Consider the following 17155-nt stretch of genomic DNA (forward strand, 5'->3'; position numbering starts at 1 on the left):
GCCCCTCTTTGTCTTCCTTTGCTGAGCGGGGCAGTGGAGCGAGGTCGATGCGGTGTTGATAGACACGCTGAGAGGCAGGGCTGCCTCTGTAGGCCTTCCTCAACAGCAGCAAAATCTGCGACCAAGTTGATCGTGAAAATTGAAAGGAGAGGGGGGGGGGGGGGGGAATTTTTGGGTGTGGAATCACTTGGTTGGGTTTTGGCCAGTAAGGCACACCCTTTTTTGGACGCGGGAAAGTTGCTTTCGAGCAGGTGCACACATGCCCCTGCTGAATATAAGATCGGAAGCGACATGTATCCTCGCATCAGTGTCCCTTTAACTTATGTCATAGGCACAACTGACATAATAGTAGAAAAGGTGACAAATCTTTAACTATGTTTCTAGTCTTTAACACAACACTGATTTCTTAAAGGGATAGCTTTGGGGTGGTGAAAGAGTAGAAATTTCCCCGGGACTTCTAATGGTCCCCCGCAGGCATTCTGTGCACGTGCTGGCACTCACCGATGCTCCTGCCCCGCCTCACTTCTGGAGTTTTAGACTTTAAAGTCTGCGTTGCCGTGCCCTTGTTTTCCATTATGTCATCAGGAGCGCATGGCGCAAGTACAGACCATAATGGGACTGCGCTGGATGCTCCTGGTGACATCAGATGGAGTGAGGATACGACCAAGCTTTTGCTATTGTTTTCAGACCCAAACTCTGAAATCCCAGAAGTGAACCGGAGGCGGGGCCAGAGCATTGGTGAGTTTCGGCGCGTGCACCGGACGTCTGTGGGGGATCATTAGAAGCCCTGGGTAACTGCAACTCATTTTCCAACAACCCCGCTACAGTATGCCATTAAATTTCCACCTTGCAAACCTCACCAATTAGGATATCATTGCGTGTCTGTTAATGTTTTGTGGTCTAACAGTGTTGGATGTTTTGAAATAGTAATGTTAATTACACCAGTGAGCAAATGTTTGCATCAACCAAGTGAACCTGGCAAATCTGGCTTTGCAAATTTGGCCTACTGGCTAACCACGAGACATTGCTCATGCAAATATGCATTTGCTAACGCTTGCCTAAATATGCAGGGTCAAAAAGCAAAACCCTCAAAACGCCCTGCGCCTCCTGGTGGCGCCCCTGGATAGTGCTATGAAGCATGAACTAATTCCCGCAGGGCGTTTTGCGGATTTTGCTTTTTGACCCTGCATATTTAGGCAAGCGTTAGCAAATGCATATTTGCATGAGCAATGTCTCGTGGTTAGCCAGTAGGCCAAATTTGCAAAGCCAGATTTGCCAGGTTCACTTGGTTGATGCAAACATTTGCTCACTGGTGTAATTAACATTACTTTGAAATAGTGCAAATATTAATGCGTATGTACACGGTAAGATTTAACATTTGCTTCTTGACCATTTTTAACATTCCTTTACTACCTATTCTTGCTAAAGTGCTTAAAGAGATTAATAAATAATCCCCAAAAAAATTGTGTCAACTCCTTTTGTCCAATATTGTCTTGTTGAAAACGACAGCAAATAAATTAACAAAGATAATTGCCATCTTAACCGTTACAAACTTTTAACAGAGGTTTATGAAGTTTATCACTGAAAACCTAAACCTCGGAAAGAGATACATTACCACTGTCTTCTGGCGCTTTTTCTCCAGAGTGATTAGAGTTGTCATGCAGAAATGGTTGTTTCGAAAGAAAGAGTAATTTCTGCTCTCTGTACAATTTTGTCAAAATACAATATTCCCTTTGAATATCATTAGCAATCTCTGTTGCTTGCCGAATTCCAACCAAGTTTTGGACTGCCTCACGCAAGTAATTAGTAATTTCCTGAATGTTGATGCAGTTGTTACTAAAATTGTGATTGAACACCTCAAGATGGCTTATAACAGCATCCAATCGTTGCATATGTTCCTGTCTCTGCTTTTCTTGTGCTTCATGAATGCGATCAGCTTGTTCTCTGTCGAACATGTACTGCTCTCTGTCCATGTTCCTTGTCCGACACGTTGTTCGATTGTTTCTTGATAAATTAACAGGTAGAGATTGATTTGTTGTAACGTTATTCCTCCCTGACCTTGCTCCTTGAGGTGCTGAGTGATTGTCACGTACAGTTTGCTCAGGTGTTACTGTTTCATTGCGTGTCCCTTCATTTGGTGCTTCATGCACATCAATATTCACCAAGGTTACTTGGACAGAATCTACCTCGGCAACCTCAGTAATATCCGCTCCAAATTCTGTATCACTGTGATCACTAAATAACATCATAGTTTCTCTATTGTCTTGTTGTTGAGATTGTGGTTCCACAATAGCTGCAATAGTAAAAGTTGTGGGTACGTTACAAGCTACTTCAAGACATCTTTACCTTAAAGGCAACAATTTCTGGATCATTTCAAAAACATATGTGGTTACTACACTGATAAGCAAACATGGAGCTCACAAATTGTAAAGTTAAAGAAAACCAGAGATGAAGCACACTGTTGTCTTTTACCTTGTAAATCAGTGGGTATATGGCAGTTACTACCTACTATAATCTTTGATTCATTGTTTTCTCTGTAATCTGACTGTTTTCACCGGTGATAAGAATCCCTGACTGAGCACTCAGTGTAGCTTTGCTACGGAAAGATTATAGTGGAGTCCATCGTTTCATGTGTTTTTTAAAGCCCAATCCTGCCGCCTTTAAGCTCTGCTATAATGACTCAGCTACAAAAATTCAAAGCCAAAAAGAATGCTCAGCCTTGGATTCCTATCACAGTTGATAATAGACACTGTTAACAGTGAGGATGAAACATAGTGCATTGTGAAGCAGGCCATACACTAGGCCGATTCCCTGCCGACCAACAGCTGTCACATTGTTCCCGCTGCACGCTGATTATCAATCTATTTATTCCAATACCGCCGATCGGTGAGTGCCTAAAGTTACCGTTGATCGCCCGCTGGCAGGGAGTGTGTCGCTAGCGGTGTTTGATTGCCCTACGGCCGACGCAATACAACGGCAGTACATTACCTGCTCCGCCAATGGCAGTGCCCCCAGTCAACGCTGCTCCGTTTCCGCTTTAATCTGGTCTCGCGGTCCGGCATGCTTAACTTACTTGTGCCCGGCAGGAATGAAAAAGATTAGTGGGCACTGCAATCTTTCAACTTCCGGCTGGTGAGGAGGATGTGAAGCATGCCAGACCTGGAGACCAGACCAGAGCGTAGACGGAACAGCGATGTCCGGGGGCATTGGCGCCGACGGAGCAGGTAAAGTTTGCGGGGTTGGGATGAAAGGCGGAAGCAGCACCACTACAGATTGAGAAGGGTTTCAAGCTGAAATTGGTTCACAATCTATCAACAGTAAAGGTAGCCATACGTTCCCTCTCTGATCACATTTAATCATAAAGGGATATATCTGTTAGTCGAATCTCATGGCAAATCTACCAGTGTATGGCTACCGTAAGTGTGTTCTGTAGTGTTCCTACTGATATATATGATAAAATACACCAGTGTGCTTCGTATCTGGTTCACCTTTAAAGTTTGTACAGGAATGTTCAAGACTAAATAAATGTTTTATCGAAATTGTGAATATTTTTCAAATTTTACCATGTAATGCGCATTTAATTTTAATAGTTACTAGTGGAATGATAATTATGAAATGAGCCATGACAAAGGTGACCTTGTGAGTACCATTGTGGAAGCAATGTCATGTAAATCATTTTTCAATTACATTAGTCATCTAAGAGTGTAAACTTATAGCAATTTTTAGTGTTACAAAGATGGTAGCGGTGGTATAGTACTATTCCATTTTCCATACACATTATGAAATAAGGAAAAAAAAAAACGCTTTTTAGTACCTCAACTTTCATCATATTAAATAAACGAATAAAAACACATTATGTAATAACACAAAACAGTGTAGAAGAAAACAAAGGTGAATTTGGATTTAGATTTACATAGCGGTTAATAATTAACTGAATGTATTAAGAAAAAGTATGTTAAAAAATAAAAAAACAACCAACCACCACTTGTATGTTGCTTCTTCAAGCACAGCTCCTGCATCTCCCTGCGTCCATTGTTGAAGAAGCTAAGCTTGTTACATTGGCTTCCAGGTCTACTTCTGTGACCTTCATTGCGTATTTGGGGTGGATTACGTGGTGAAGGGACGTAATGGATTCAGTACTGTGCATGAATACTGTGCCTGCCCATTACACCACAGATGATGGCACTTACACCACATGACCTGGTAGCCAACCTGATAAAGTTTACTTAATGGCAGCTGGACGCAAGGAGGTAGAGGAGCTGCTACGAGGGCACAGACCGACTAAAAGTAGAAGGAAGAAGCCCCATGTAAGTGCCGTTTTTTGAAGTAACTGTGTAAATAATCAATTTCTGAAATAATTTCAGACAGAAATATTTAAGGTTGGGGTGATGTTTGGAGGCTGTTGCATAAAAAGAAGCATCAACTAATAAGAACCTATCCAGCAGCATTATTAACAAAAGCAGTATGCATTTTGACTGTATCCATTTGGTTATTTACTCTTCCTATGACACACATTCCACTGTCGTAGGCTCATGCCAAAGCCATTCAAACATTGTAATCGGCTGACTATGGAATGTTCGTTACGGAAGTAAATCAAGAAATAATAAGTAGGAATGTTTGTATAAGTAACAAATAATTTCTAAACCTACCTTACTACTAGGGATGGGACGAATCCACAATTTTTTCGAATCAGAATCCGAATCTGAAAAGGTTCTCGAATATCTCGAACCTTTCAAATCCCGAAACTAACGAATCCTGTACATAAGAATTGTGCGATCCGTGGTATAGTTGCCCGCAGTATAGGTAGCGAGGTAAAGGTGCCTTCAGTATAGCTAGCTAGGTATGGGTGCCTTCAATATTGGTAGCTTTCAGTATAGGTAGCAGGGTATATGGGCCTTCAGTATAGGTAGCAGGGTATATAGGCCTTCAGTATAGGTAGCAGGGTATATGGGCCTTCAATATAGGTAGCAGGGTATATGGGCCTTCAGTATAGGTAGCAGGGTATATGGGCCTTCAGTATAGGTAGCAGGGTATATGGGCCTTCAGTATAGGTACCAGGGTATATAGAGGCCTTAATTATATGTAGGTAGGTAGGTATAGGGGCCTTTAGGTAGGTAGGTAGGTATAGGGGCCTTTAGGTAGGTATAGGGGCCTTTAGGTAGGTAGGTAGGTACATATAGGGGGCCTTTAGGTAGGTATAGGGGCCTGTAGGTAGGTAGGGATAGTGGTAGGTAGGTACGTATCCTTTAGGTAGGTATAGGGGCCTGTAGGTAGGTAGGTATAGTGGCGGGTAGGTAGGTACGTATAGGGGGCCTTTAGGTAGGTATAGAGGTCGGTATAGAGGGAGGTATAGAGGTAGGTAGGTGTAGGTGTTGCTCCCCCCCGTGCCTCCGTCTGCTCACCCCCACGGCCTCCTCCGTGCCTGCATAAGTATCAACTCACCTGTCCAGTGTAGCGCAGAGCGGCAGACCTCCTCGGTACTTCTCGGTTCCCTCTAGTGGCTGGACCGGCTTTTACTGATGACGTCATTGTAAAAGCCATCACTAGAGGGAACCAGGAAGTGAGCGAGAGGTCTGCCGCTCTGCGCTCCACTGGACAGGTGAGTTGATACAATGTATGCGGGCGGGCGGAGGAGACGCGGAGGGGGGGGCTCGGAGGAGGACATGGACGAGTGCGAGCGACGGATGCACGGCGATGCAGCGTCGGGATTCGGCGGATTCGCAAAGTGGAAAATGGCGTCGGGATTCGAATCCACGAATCTCGAATATTTCCAAATATTCTAGGGATTCGTGGATTCGCCAGATTCGTCATCCCATCCCTACTTACTACCTTGTACATACAAGCAAAGAAGTATGTGTTCAATGAAATAAATGGGGTCGTGCCTGTGTACTTAGATGAGTACCATGTCGATGTACCGTCATGCTTTAAATAAAGATCGCGATATGGACTCCAGCAATAACTACTGCTTTGTTGACAGGGGGGAGTGGGGGGTTCATATTAACATTAGGGTTAATGGTTTTAAAACAATATTATGTGAATATATGTACATTACACACTTACTCTCTGAATCGCGATCAGCATCAAATGCTTCGTCAATACCAGTTATTGAATCCGGGTCAATCATGGGTTTTAAAAGGTTTTCATATTCTCGAAAGTAAATTTTTCGTCCGAGACCCCCAGTTTTTTTACTGCAAAAAATGCAAAAATATTTGAATGTAATGAAATCTGGGGATAATGTAAGCTAATACTTGGTTCTACTTTTTTACTAACCTTTCTGTTATTTCCTCAGACATTTTCTTTCTGACGTCACCTTTTATGTCTTGAAAGCGTTTTTTAATATTTTCAAGATCTCGTGGAGTACTACTGACACTGTTTACAGCTTGCAGAATCTCATTCCACTTCTTACTTCGCCATATGGTGTCAGTGTGTGACAGATCCTTGCCAACCAAACGGTCATACACTTCAAGAATGTGTTCCATCAGGACAAGATTTTCGTCAAAAGTGAACCGTGCCTTTCTTTTTCTCTGTGTTGTTTGGGTTTGACTTTTTTTCTTCGCCGGTCTTGATGTATCTTCCTCCATGGCACTCTCTTGGTCGGTACTGTCTTCAGAACGTTGCCTTTTTTTCTTTGTATTTGCTTTCTGTGTCTTCTTATTTCTACTATCGCCTCCATACCTTTTTTGTTCGAACTCCTCCGTTCCATACCATTCCGCCAAGGGAGTATTGTTCCGACTACATTTCTAAAGAAAATTAAATAAATAGTACAGATTATACTTTTGCTTGGAAATTTTTATATTACCACTGTACATTAATTTTCCTTTTTTGGTTTTTGTCCGGAAAACAAGTAATACTGATGGTAACCACACAAATCTAAATTTATAAACACTACTACTTTTTGCTTTTTTAATGAGCACTGACCAGGTAACAAGATTTGCATTTGTCACAGAACACATTTGCAATGTGATCTGTCAGTTTATGGCTATTGGAATTGATGTGGGGTTGATATTGTTTTACTTCTCATGAAGATTAGTTGTAGTATAGAAGCAATTTTTGACTACACAGCCTGACCTTTAACTTTTTCTTCAATAGAACAATTTTGTGTGTTTCAAGTAACATTACAGTACAGTGCGGAACTATAAATGTGCTACTACAAAAATAATATAGAATTTCACTTTTTTTTCCCTTGTATAGCACCCTTTTCTGATAGTTTACTTGCGAAAAATAAAACATATATGTTTTTTTTTAGGCACCGGGTGTACAATTGTAAGTTACATCTGCTGCACACATTTGGACGAACGATCACGTGTTCTTGCTACCATATATACTAGAGTATATGCCGGGATTTTAGGACCAAATTTTTTTTTAAAAAAGTGGTGGTCTCGGCTTACACCGGGGTTACTACCTCTTGAGTGAGTGACATGTGTGTGTGCTGAGTGCTCCCGTGGTCATGGCATGAAGTAAGCGTCAACATAAGTGTCTCCGAGTGCTTGGAATCTGTGTTCTCATTGTGACTACAAAGTATATGAGCGCAGCTTGAAACTTAAACCCCCCCCCCCCCCCCCCCAGGCACACTCCCACGCACCAGTACAGAGCTAGATGTGATGCCTTTGAAAATGAAAAGTAGTGCACAACAATGATAGCATTCATTAACCTGTCCACGGCGATGATAATAATATGGCTACAATGTATCTGATAGAGATGGGAAGTTCGGATCTTTTCAATGATCCGGATGATTCGAATCGGATCAATGAAGAGATCCGGATCTTTGATCCGAATCTCGGATCATTTTACTACAGGAAGCATTCGGGGGTGAAATGAACAGCAGGACAGGTCTGTGGTCAGGAGAAGGGGAGGGAGTGGACACAAGGGGAGAAGATGGACAGAGGGCAGGGAGTGGACAGAGAAGGGAGGAGGGACGAGCAGAGAGCAGAAATGTTTGCACGTAATACCCACATGCTGAAGTCATATGCTTTACATATATTTCACCTATATGTTCATCTGTACACTTTGAAAGAAAAGGTCGCACAGTGAAAGAAAGCATTCGCAGAAGATAAGTGCAGCTGTTTAGTGCCGAGTGCAGGAGGATTATATTGCCTTTCAATCACACTGTCTGCAAAGTTACTGACCTGTGCTAAGCCAAAAGCTTCCAATGGGATCACTGTGCAGCACTACGGAACAGCCAGCCTATAATGAGCAGCACGTTATAGCCAGTATGTGTGCTCTACATATATCTGGCAGTTGCACCCATGTCCCCTCCCTCTCATCTACCTTTCTCCCTGCAAGGCTGCCTCCCATCCAACAGAGCGATCCCTGCTTCCAGGACCCCGCTGCCCGCTGAGAGGGGCGTGTCACTTCTGGCCCCGCCTCTTTTGCGATCCGAATCGTTCATTTTGATGATTCGAATGATCGAATCATAAAATCGATTCGGATCAAAGATCCGAATCGTTCATGATCCGGACAACACTAGTATCTGAGTGGCGTTTGCATCTTCTGCTCCCCCCCCCCCCCCGATTCTCTCTCCCACTTGTCTGAGCATAGCGTTTAGAGTTGATTACCTATGAAGAGTAATGCTCAGCTTTCTCCCTCACCGGTCCACATTGCCGCTGCTCGGAATCTCATCTTTACGGTGCCTTTAATTAGACACGACGTCATAGAGATGAGACTCCAACAGGCGGCATGAACCGGTGAGGGAACGCTGTGCATTACTCTTCTTAGGGAACCAAATCACAACGCTGCGCTCGGACAAGGGTGGGATGGAGAGACTTGGGGGGCAGGGGGGGGGGAGGCGGGTTGAAGAGAAGATGAAAGCAACACTCAGATACGTAGCCACATCATTATCATCGCCGTGGGCAAGAGAATGATTGAGGTCAATGCTCTTCACTACTTCCCTTTTCCAAAGGCAACACATCTCGCTCTGTACTTGTGCGGGGGAGCCGGCTGGGGGGGGGGGGGGGGGGAGTTGTAAGCTGCGCTCTAATTAAAGTTGTACTATGGTAAGCAAATGTGTTGTTGTAAAATTGCTTTTATGGACGCCAATTGAAGTCACGCGCTTTCTATGGAGTCAAGAATATTGAACAACATATTAGAAGACGCCAGTAGAAGACTACACTCCCATTACTATTACCATTCAAAACTTATGTTTTCAATGTTTGAGTAATGTAAGCTACCCTTGTACAAGTGCTCAATGTACACCACATTTTTAAAAACAAGTTCTAAATCTCCACCAAGTTTACAATTAACATATTTTCAATATATTTACCCTAGCATTGTCATCTTTTTCACATTCATAATCATCAGAATTATCCACTCTGTTAGTGCTCTTGTGGCTGTTGTGTTTTCTTTTTTTTTCCACACGTTGACCCTCTGCGTATGATGAATAATGCAATGATGATGATTTTGAAGCCTAAAAATAAATGTTTCGACAATTAATCGATCACCCAAAAACAACAAAAATAAGTAAGGCAGTTGTAATGTCATAACAACACGCAAGTTTACAGTAACTAACCCTTGAGCTGTTCTCCCTTTCATTTTCGATACGATTTGATTTATCAACTCTACTACTGCTCCTCCTGCTGTCTGAAGCGTGATTTTTTTGGGCATGTTTATCGTCACTACGTGATGACGAATATGAGGTAGATGCTTGAGAACCCTGTGTAGAATCTCGGTGTAAGATAAGTTTGTCATACAATTAATGTAGTGTTATACACTGATAACCGCTACATATCTTACCTTGGAAGTAATTGAAGGGTGATTTGCTCGTTGCATTGATTTCACTTGCTTATCCGAAGTACTATGTTGTTGATATCCCTGAAAAGATAGTAAAAATTTCCTTGCATTTTCCGTCGTTTGCACCAAGCCTAATGAATTTTTGGTCACTAATTATATTGGTATTATTTCACAGTAACACCGACTGCATTCACAATTATAAAAAAAGAAACACCTCAACATTACATTTGCACGTTATTGTGGCCCTACACAAAATTATTATCTAACAACTTCCTTTTGCAGGTGACGGAGCATAATCACAGCACCATTAATCTATTTTAACTTTCCATTTAACCAATGAAATACAGACATGCTTCTTCTCTTGCAGTTGTATTGTCACCTAATTTTTTTTTCAATAAATTTGAACAATTTGCCAGGAAGTATTTGGTATGTAATGATATGCTCACGTTTTGGAGTCTATTTTTAATGTGATAAAAAAAATTTTTGACAATACATTTTTACATCTATTTTTTAAATTGTACCACTTAACTTACAGAGACACTTAAGCGAGACTAAATCTCGCTTTAGCTCTCATATATAGCAGGGGTACGTGTGTCCCTGCTAAAACGCCGCTATCACGCGACTAAACGGGGGTCCCTTCACCCCCCAACCCCCCCCCCCCCCCCCCCCCCCCCCCCCCTTCCCCCTGCAAAAGTTATTTGGAAAGTTGGTCGTAGAAATTGTCATAGAAATTGCCTCAACCAGGAAGCGCTCCCCCGCTTCCTGGTTGGGAGTGGTGTTTGGGGGGCAGGGATCCCCCGTTAATCCGCGGGATAGCGGCGTTTTAGCAGGGGCACACGTGCATGCCCCTGCTACAAATCAGGTCTGAAGCGAGATCTATTCTTGTTTCAGACTCTCTTTAAATGCCTTCTGTTATAATTACAATGCAAATCGATAAATACTTTCATCTTTGTAACAAAATTTTTTTTTATGATCCATGCACAAAGGTATTGATGTATTTGTTAAATCACAGCTCTACATTTAAAATGAACACGTTGGTTCACTTACATGGGGCTTCACCAAGCCCCCAGCAACTCTCCTGCCCTGTACTACTCCAGTCCAAGCCTTCATCCCGTACCTAGACTTTTACCTCCAGGTCAGTACAACCCTGCAAAGCTGATGTTTTCCTCACATACCCCCTCTCAAATAGCGGATAACAAGAAGAAAAAAAGCATGTGGCCATAGTCCAACAGGCCCAAAAACAAATCTGTCCAAATCAAAAGTAGAATGAGTTTGGAGAACGGAGGTACAATGAGTAGCGTTTAGGTACTAGACGGCGGATGGGGGCCCGGTGAAGCCCTAGGTAATTGATAGAATACTTTGCCTTTCTAGATACAGTACAGCTTTAACTTACATAAAGGAGATATATTTTAATAACCCATTACTTGCTGTTATAACACAGCTGGATTGTTGTTTGGGATCAATGATACCAAAGAGTATAGGTAACGTTTTCATTTGCAAATGGTGGAAAATAGACTTTTTGATAAGGCACTTAATGAGGGAGCATAAAAAGTATAAAAACTGATAAAATTAACCATCAAGTGCTGGAATTGGAGATGAATTGCTACGGTAATATAGGACTTACTACACAACTCTCTTACAATATTGTGCACATCACTGTTTACATTGTTACTTACCAAAACCCTCAAATTCCATACAGTTTTTAGAACACTACAAAAAAAAAGTTATTGAAATGATACCTGCTCTCTTGACGTACTCGGAGTACTGGAATTACTGTGTATCCGTTTGGACAAGCCCAAATGTTTTTCTGTTTTCTTAGAAGCACTACTCATACTTGATTGAGAGGTAATAGCCTGTAACTAAAAAATTGGAAACATTTATTAAATATAATAAATCCTTACCAATACAACACTTAAATTTTGAAAATTTTCTTTTCTTACGTGCGAATATGTTTGAGTCATCTCAGGCGCCTGCTGGCTTGCAATTTCCTGACTTTCAATTTGTGTCGGATCGTCCTGTTAAAAAACAAATTGTATGCTTTACACATTTCTATACTTCAGTTATGGTTACAGTTATTAAATGTTAATAACAATGCCTACATCAGCTGGATCTTCTTCGTCGGACAAATCATCTCTATTGATAGGACTGTCAATCTACGAAAAAAAAATTAAAAAAAAATTATACAGTTTGTACGAATAGTGATATATTTTCATTGTAGAGTTCACCTTACAACACAGAGTATGGGAGGATGTGAAAGGGTGAGGGAGGGTGTGAGGAAGGGTGCTAAAGGATGAGAGAGGATGTAAGAGGGTGTAGAAGAGTCTGAGAGGGAGGGAGAGGGTGTGGGAGGAATAGAGTGGGTGAGCGATTGTGTGAAAAGATGAGAGAGGGTGTGGCAAAGGTGATAGAGGGTTTGGGAGGGTGTGAGAGGGTGAGGAAGTGTCTGAGAGGATGAGAGAAGGTGAGGGAGGGTGAGAGAGGGTGAACGAGGATGATAGAGGGTTTGGGAGGGTGTGAGAGGGTGAGGAAGTGTCTGAAAAGAAGAGAGAGAGTGAGGGAGGGTGAGAGAGGGTGATAGAGGGTGAGCGAGGGTGTGAGAGGGTAAAGGAAGGGTGAGAGAGGGTGTAAGAGAGTGTGATAGGGTGAGAGAGGGAGAGGGTGAAAGAGGGTGAGGAAGGGAGGGTGAGTGACAGAAGGGTGTGATAGTGTGAGTGAGGGAGGGTGTGAGAGTGTGAGAGGGAGGGTGGGTGAGGGAGAGAGGGTGAGGGAGGGAGGGTGACGGAGGGAGGGTGAGGGAGAGGGTGAGGGAGGGAGAGGGAGGGAGGGTGTGAGAGAGTGAGGGATGGTGTGGGAGGGAGGATGTGGGAGAGGGTGAGGGAGAGGCTGAGAGAGGGTGAGGGAGAGGGTTAGAGAGGGTGAGGGAGGGAGGGTGTGAGAGAGTGAGGGATGGTGTGGGAGGGAGGATGTGGGAGAGGGTGAGGGAGAGGCTGAGAGAGGGTGAGGGAGAGGCTGAGGGAGGGAGGCTGAGAGAGGGAGGGTGAGGGAGGGAGGGAGGGTGAGGGTGGGTGAGGGAGGGAGGGTGAGGGTTAGAGAGGGTGAGGGAGGGTGAGGGAGGAAGGGAGAGAGGGTGAGGGAGTGAGGAAGGGAGAGGGAGGAAGGGAGGGGGAGGGAGTGTGCGGGAAGGAGGGGGAGGGGGAGGGTGAGTGAGGGAGGGTGTGAGAGGGTGATGGAGAGAGGGGGTGAGGGAAAGTGTGAGAGAGGATGTGGGACGATGTGAGAGGGTGAGTGAGGATGAGGGAGGGTGTGAGAGGGTGAGGGAGAGTGCGTGACAGAAGGGTGTGAGAGGGAGGGTGGGTGAGGGAGAGAGGGTGAGGGAGGGAGGGTGACGGAGGGAGGGTGAGGGAGGGAGAGGGAGGGAGGGTGTGAGAGAGTGAGGGATGGTGTGGGAGGGAGGATGTGGGAGAGGGTGAGGGAGAGGCTGAGAGAGGGTGAGGGAGAGGGTTAGAGAGGGTGAGGGAGGGAGGGTGTGAGAGAGTGAGGGATGGTGTGGGAGGGAGGATGTGGGAGAGGGTGAGGGAGAGGCTGAGAGAGGGTGAGGGAGAGGCTGAGGGAGGGAGGCTGAGAGAGGGAGGGTGAGGGAGGGAGGGAGGGGGAGGGAGGGAGGGAGGGAGAGGGAGGGAGGAAGAGGGAGGGAGGAAGAGGGAGGGAGGAAGAGGGAGGGTGCGAGAAGGTAAGGGAGGGTGTGGGAGGAATAAAGAGGGTGTGGAAGATTAAGAGAGAGCCTGAGGGAGGGTGAGGGAGGGAGGGTGACGGAGGGAGGGTGAGGGAGAGGGTGAGGGAGGGAGAGGGAGGGAGGGTGTGAGAGAGTGAGGGATGGTGTGGGAGGGAGGATGTGGGAGAGGGTGAGGGAGAGGCTGAGAGAGGGTGAGGGAGAGGGTTAGAGAGGGTGAGGGAGGGAGGGTGTGAGAGAGTGAGGGATGGTGTGGGAGGGAGGATGTGGGAGAGGGTGAGGGAGAGGCTGAGAGAGGGTGAGGGAGAGGCTGAGGGAGGGAGGCTGAGAGAGGGAGGGTGAGGGAGGGAGGGAGGGGGAGGGAGGGAGGGAGGGAGGGAGGGAGGGAGAGGGAGGGAGGAAGAGGGAGGGAGGAAGAGGGAGGGAGGAAGAGGGAGGGTGCGAGAAGGTAAGGGAGGGTGTGGGAGGAATAAAGAGGGTGTGGAAGATTAAGAGAGAGCCTGAGGGAGGGTGAGGGAGGGAGGGTGACGGAGGGAGGGTGAGGGAGAGGGTGAGGGAGGGAGAGGGAGGGAGGGTGTGAGAGAGTGAGGGATGGTGTGGGAGGGAGGATGTGGGAGAGGGTGAGGGAGAGGCTGAGAGAGGGTGAGGGAGAGGGTTAGAGAGGGTGAGGGAGGGAGGGTGTGAGAGAGTGAGGGATGGTGTGGGAGGGAGGATGTGGGAGAGGGTGAGGGAGAGGCTGAGAGAGGGTGAGGGAGAGGCTGAGGGAGGGAGGCTGAGAGAGGGAGGGTGAGGGAGGGAGGGAGGGGGAGGGAGGGAGGGAGAGGGAGGGAGGAAGAGGGAGGGAGGAAGAGGGAGGGAGGAAGAGGGAGGGTGCGAGAAGGTAAGGGAGGGTGTGGGAGGAATAAAGAGGGTGTGGAAGATTAAGAGAGAGCCTGAGGGAGGGTGAGGGAGGGAGGGATGGAGAGGGAGGGTGAGGGAGGGTGCGTAACAGAAGGATGTGAGAGGGTGAGTGAGGGAGGGTGTGAGAGAGTGAGAGGGAGGGAGGGAGGGGGAGGGAGGGAGGGTGAGGTAGGGAGGGAGGGAGGGAGGGAGGGAGGGAGAGGCTGAGGGAGGGAGGCTGAGAGAGGGAGGGTGAGGGAGGGAGGGAGGGTGAGGTAGGGAGGGAGGGAGGGTGAGGGTTAGAGAGGGTGAGGGAGGGTGAGGGAGGAAGGGAGAGAGGGTGAGGGAGTGAGGAAGGGAGAGGGAGGAAGGGAGGGGGAGGGAGTGTGCGGGAAGGAGGGGGAGGGGGAGGGGGAGTGAGGGAGGGTGTGAGAGGGTGATGGAGAGAGGGGGTGAGGGAAAGTGTGAGAGAGGATGTGGGACGATGTGAGAGGGTGAGTGAGGATGAGGGAGGGTGTGAGAGGGTGAGGGAGAGTGCGTGACAGAAGGGTGTGAGAGGGAGGGTGGGTGAGGGAGAGAGGGTGAGGGAGGGAGGGTGACGGAGGGAGGGTGAGGGAGAGGGTGAGGGAGGGAGAGGGAGGGAGGGTGTGAGAGAGTGAGGGATGGTGTGGGAGGAAGGATGTGGGAGAGGGTGAGGGAGAGGCTGAGAGAGGGTGAGGGAGAGGGTTAGAGAGGGTGAGGGAGGGAGGGTGTGAGAGAGTGAGGGATGGTGTGGGAGGGAGGATGTGGGAGAGGGTGAGGGAGAGGCTGAGAGAGGGTGAGGGAGAGGCTGAGGGAGGGAGGCTGAGAGAGGGAGGGTGAGGGAGGGAGGGAGGGGGAGGGAGGGAGGGAGAGGGAGGGAGGAAGAGGGAGGGAGGAAGAGGGAGGGAGGAAGAGGGAGGGTGCGAGAAGGTAAGGGAGGGTGTGGGAGGAATAAAGAGGGTGTGGAAGATTAAGAGAGAGCCTGAGGGAGGGTGAGGGAGGGAGGGATGGAGAGGGAGGGTGAGGGAGGGTGCGTAACAGAAGGATGTGAGAGGGTGAGTGAGGGAGGGTGTGAGAGAGTGAGAGGGAGGGAGGGTGAGGTAGGGAGGGAGGGAGGGAGGGAGGGGGAGGTAGGGAGGGAGGGAGGGAGGGAGGGAGGGTGAGGTAGGGAGGGATGGAGGGTGAGGTAGAGAGAGGGTGAGGGTGGGTGAGGGAGGGAGGGTGAGGGTTAGAGAGGGTGAGGGAGGGTGAGGGAGGAAGGGAGAGAGGGTGAGGGAGTGAGGAAGGGAGAGGGAGGAAGGGAGGGGGAGGGAGTGTGCGGGAAGGAGGGGGAGGGGGAGGGTGAGTGAGGGAGGGTGTGAGAGGGTGATGGAGAGAGGGGGTGAGGGAAAGTGTGAGAGAGGATGTGGGACGATGTGAGAGGGTGAGTGTCAGAGGGTGAGTGAGGATGAGGGAGGGTGTGAGAGGGTGAGGGAGGATGTAAGTGCGAGTGTACGGATGAGTGAGGGTGACAAAACATTTGAGACAGTCAATTAAGGTGTGATTACGTCACTGAGCGGGTATGTAATGGTGATTGCAGGTGTCTATCATCACCAAACCCCAACACATGAAGAGGTAACATCCAAATTACTTCCAAGTTAAATAACAATTACACACTTCTCACGGAGGGAAAAAAGCAAAGCAGAACACTGTAATGGGCAGAAAATAACATGGAAAACAATTTTTTTAAAAAAAAACATTAATCACAGGTTTCACAAACTATACTTACACACGATTGAAGCAAAGAACGCACAGTGGCTTTTCTGGATCCGGCCATTACATGCCCTCTGTTCCTCTTCTCAAACCGTCTCCCTTCTCTCGCCGTCTGTCAGGCCCTCTGCGCACGTCTTCTCTCGGCCGCACCCTTCTTCACGGAAGTCCGGTCCTCGAGTGGCGCGAAAAACTAGTCACGAGGTCTTTAGATCCTGCCTCTTTCTCCCACAATGCAATCTGTTTAACACATGCAGTCGTTAAAATAACTCAGGCCACGATCTTTAACGAAGGCTTAACGCACTACTATCGACAGCTTAGCGAATGCTATCCTTAGTTTAACGAAAGTGGAATTACTACGGAAAAATATTGATGAATAACTGACACGAAACGATAAATTTCACCTGCGCAATATTAACGGCAGCAACTTGCTTATCGAAGCACTGTTGATGAATTGAAGCCATAGTCTGCTGCTACATATTGTAATATTTATGGAAAGTTTCCAAGATTCTGATTTGCTCATCTGCTCTCATTCCCTCTTCTACAAAGTAAGGAGCTCAGATTTAACCAAGGTGCTAAAAGCAGCATCTCTTCACTGGCCTATCTTGCCAATGTGCCTAAGGCCTTTCCCCCTGGATCTCAGAGGGTCACTTTGGCTGCATTACATCTGGTGCCACGGAGGGCATGCATCTTAAAAGATATGACCCAAAGAAACGGAGGACGTACCTACGGGAAACACATTGGGCCTGATTCACAAAGCGGTGATAACTCAGTTATCACGCCTAAAAGACTTTAGGCGTGATAACCTTTGCACCGCTGAGTTAGCACCGCTTTGTGCTCTTTATCGCGCACAATTGCGTAATTTAATGGGCGCATTTATTGCACATATTGGTCTTAGATTGCTCTTCTTTTTCTATATTTGCATCTAAAAAAAAGCACCTGGTAATTTGGGTGCGGGAGCTTGCGATAGTAAAATATCTGTAATGCTACCGATATCCTACTACGTTACCGATAGTAATGCTACCAGTATTCCCTAAACTATCTTTCACA

At 46.7% G+C, this 17155-nt stretch overlaps 1 protein-coding gene across 1 annotated transcript in view; it reads right to left on the bottom strand.

Moving 5' to 3' along the window:
* Positions 1 to 1386: 1386 nt before the first annotated feature.
* The window catches only part of LOC137561159 (protein starmaker-like), a 31527-nt gene continuing 15758 nt past the window's right edge, over positions 1387 to 17155 (bottom strand). The window contains exons 2-11 of the mRNA XM_068272413.1: positions 16125 to 16345; positions 11826 to 11879; positions 11667 to 11741; positions 11466 to 11585; positions 9730 to 9807; positions 9506 to 9649; positions 9260 to 9403; positions 6271 to 6740; positions 6061 to 6188; positions 1387 to 2293 (exon numbers count right to left, since the gene is read on the bottom strand). Coding sequence (XP_068128514.1) covers positions 1590 to 2293; positions 6061 to 6188; positions 6271 to 6740; positions 9260 to 9403; positions 9506 to 9649; positions 9730 to 9807; positions 11466 to 11585; positions 11667 to 11741; positions 11826 to 11879; positions 16125 to 16172 — 1965 coding nt within the window. The 5' untranslated portion in view covers positions 16173 to 16345 and the 3' untranslated portion in view covers positions 1387 to 1589. The remainder of the gene's footprint in view (positions 2294 to 6060; positions 6189 to 6270; positions 6741 to 9259; positions 9404 to 9505; positions 9650 to 9729; positions 9808 to 11465; positions 11586 to 11666; positions 11742 to 11825; positions 11880 to 16124; positions 16346 to 17155) is intronic.

The sequence above is a fragment of the Hyperolius riggenbachi genome, chromosome 3 (assembly GCF_040937935.1).
Source record: "Hyperolius riggenbachi isolate aHypRig1 chromosome 3, aHypRig1.pri, whole genome shotgun sequence".
Taxonomy (NCBI): domain Eukaryota; kingdom Metazoa; phylum Chordata; class Amphibia; order Anura; family Hyperoliidae; genus Hyperolius; species Hyperolius riggenbachi.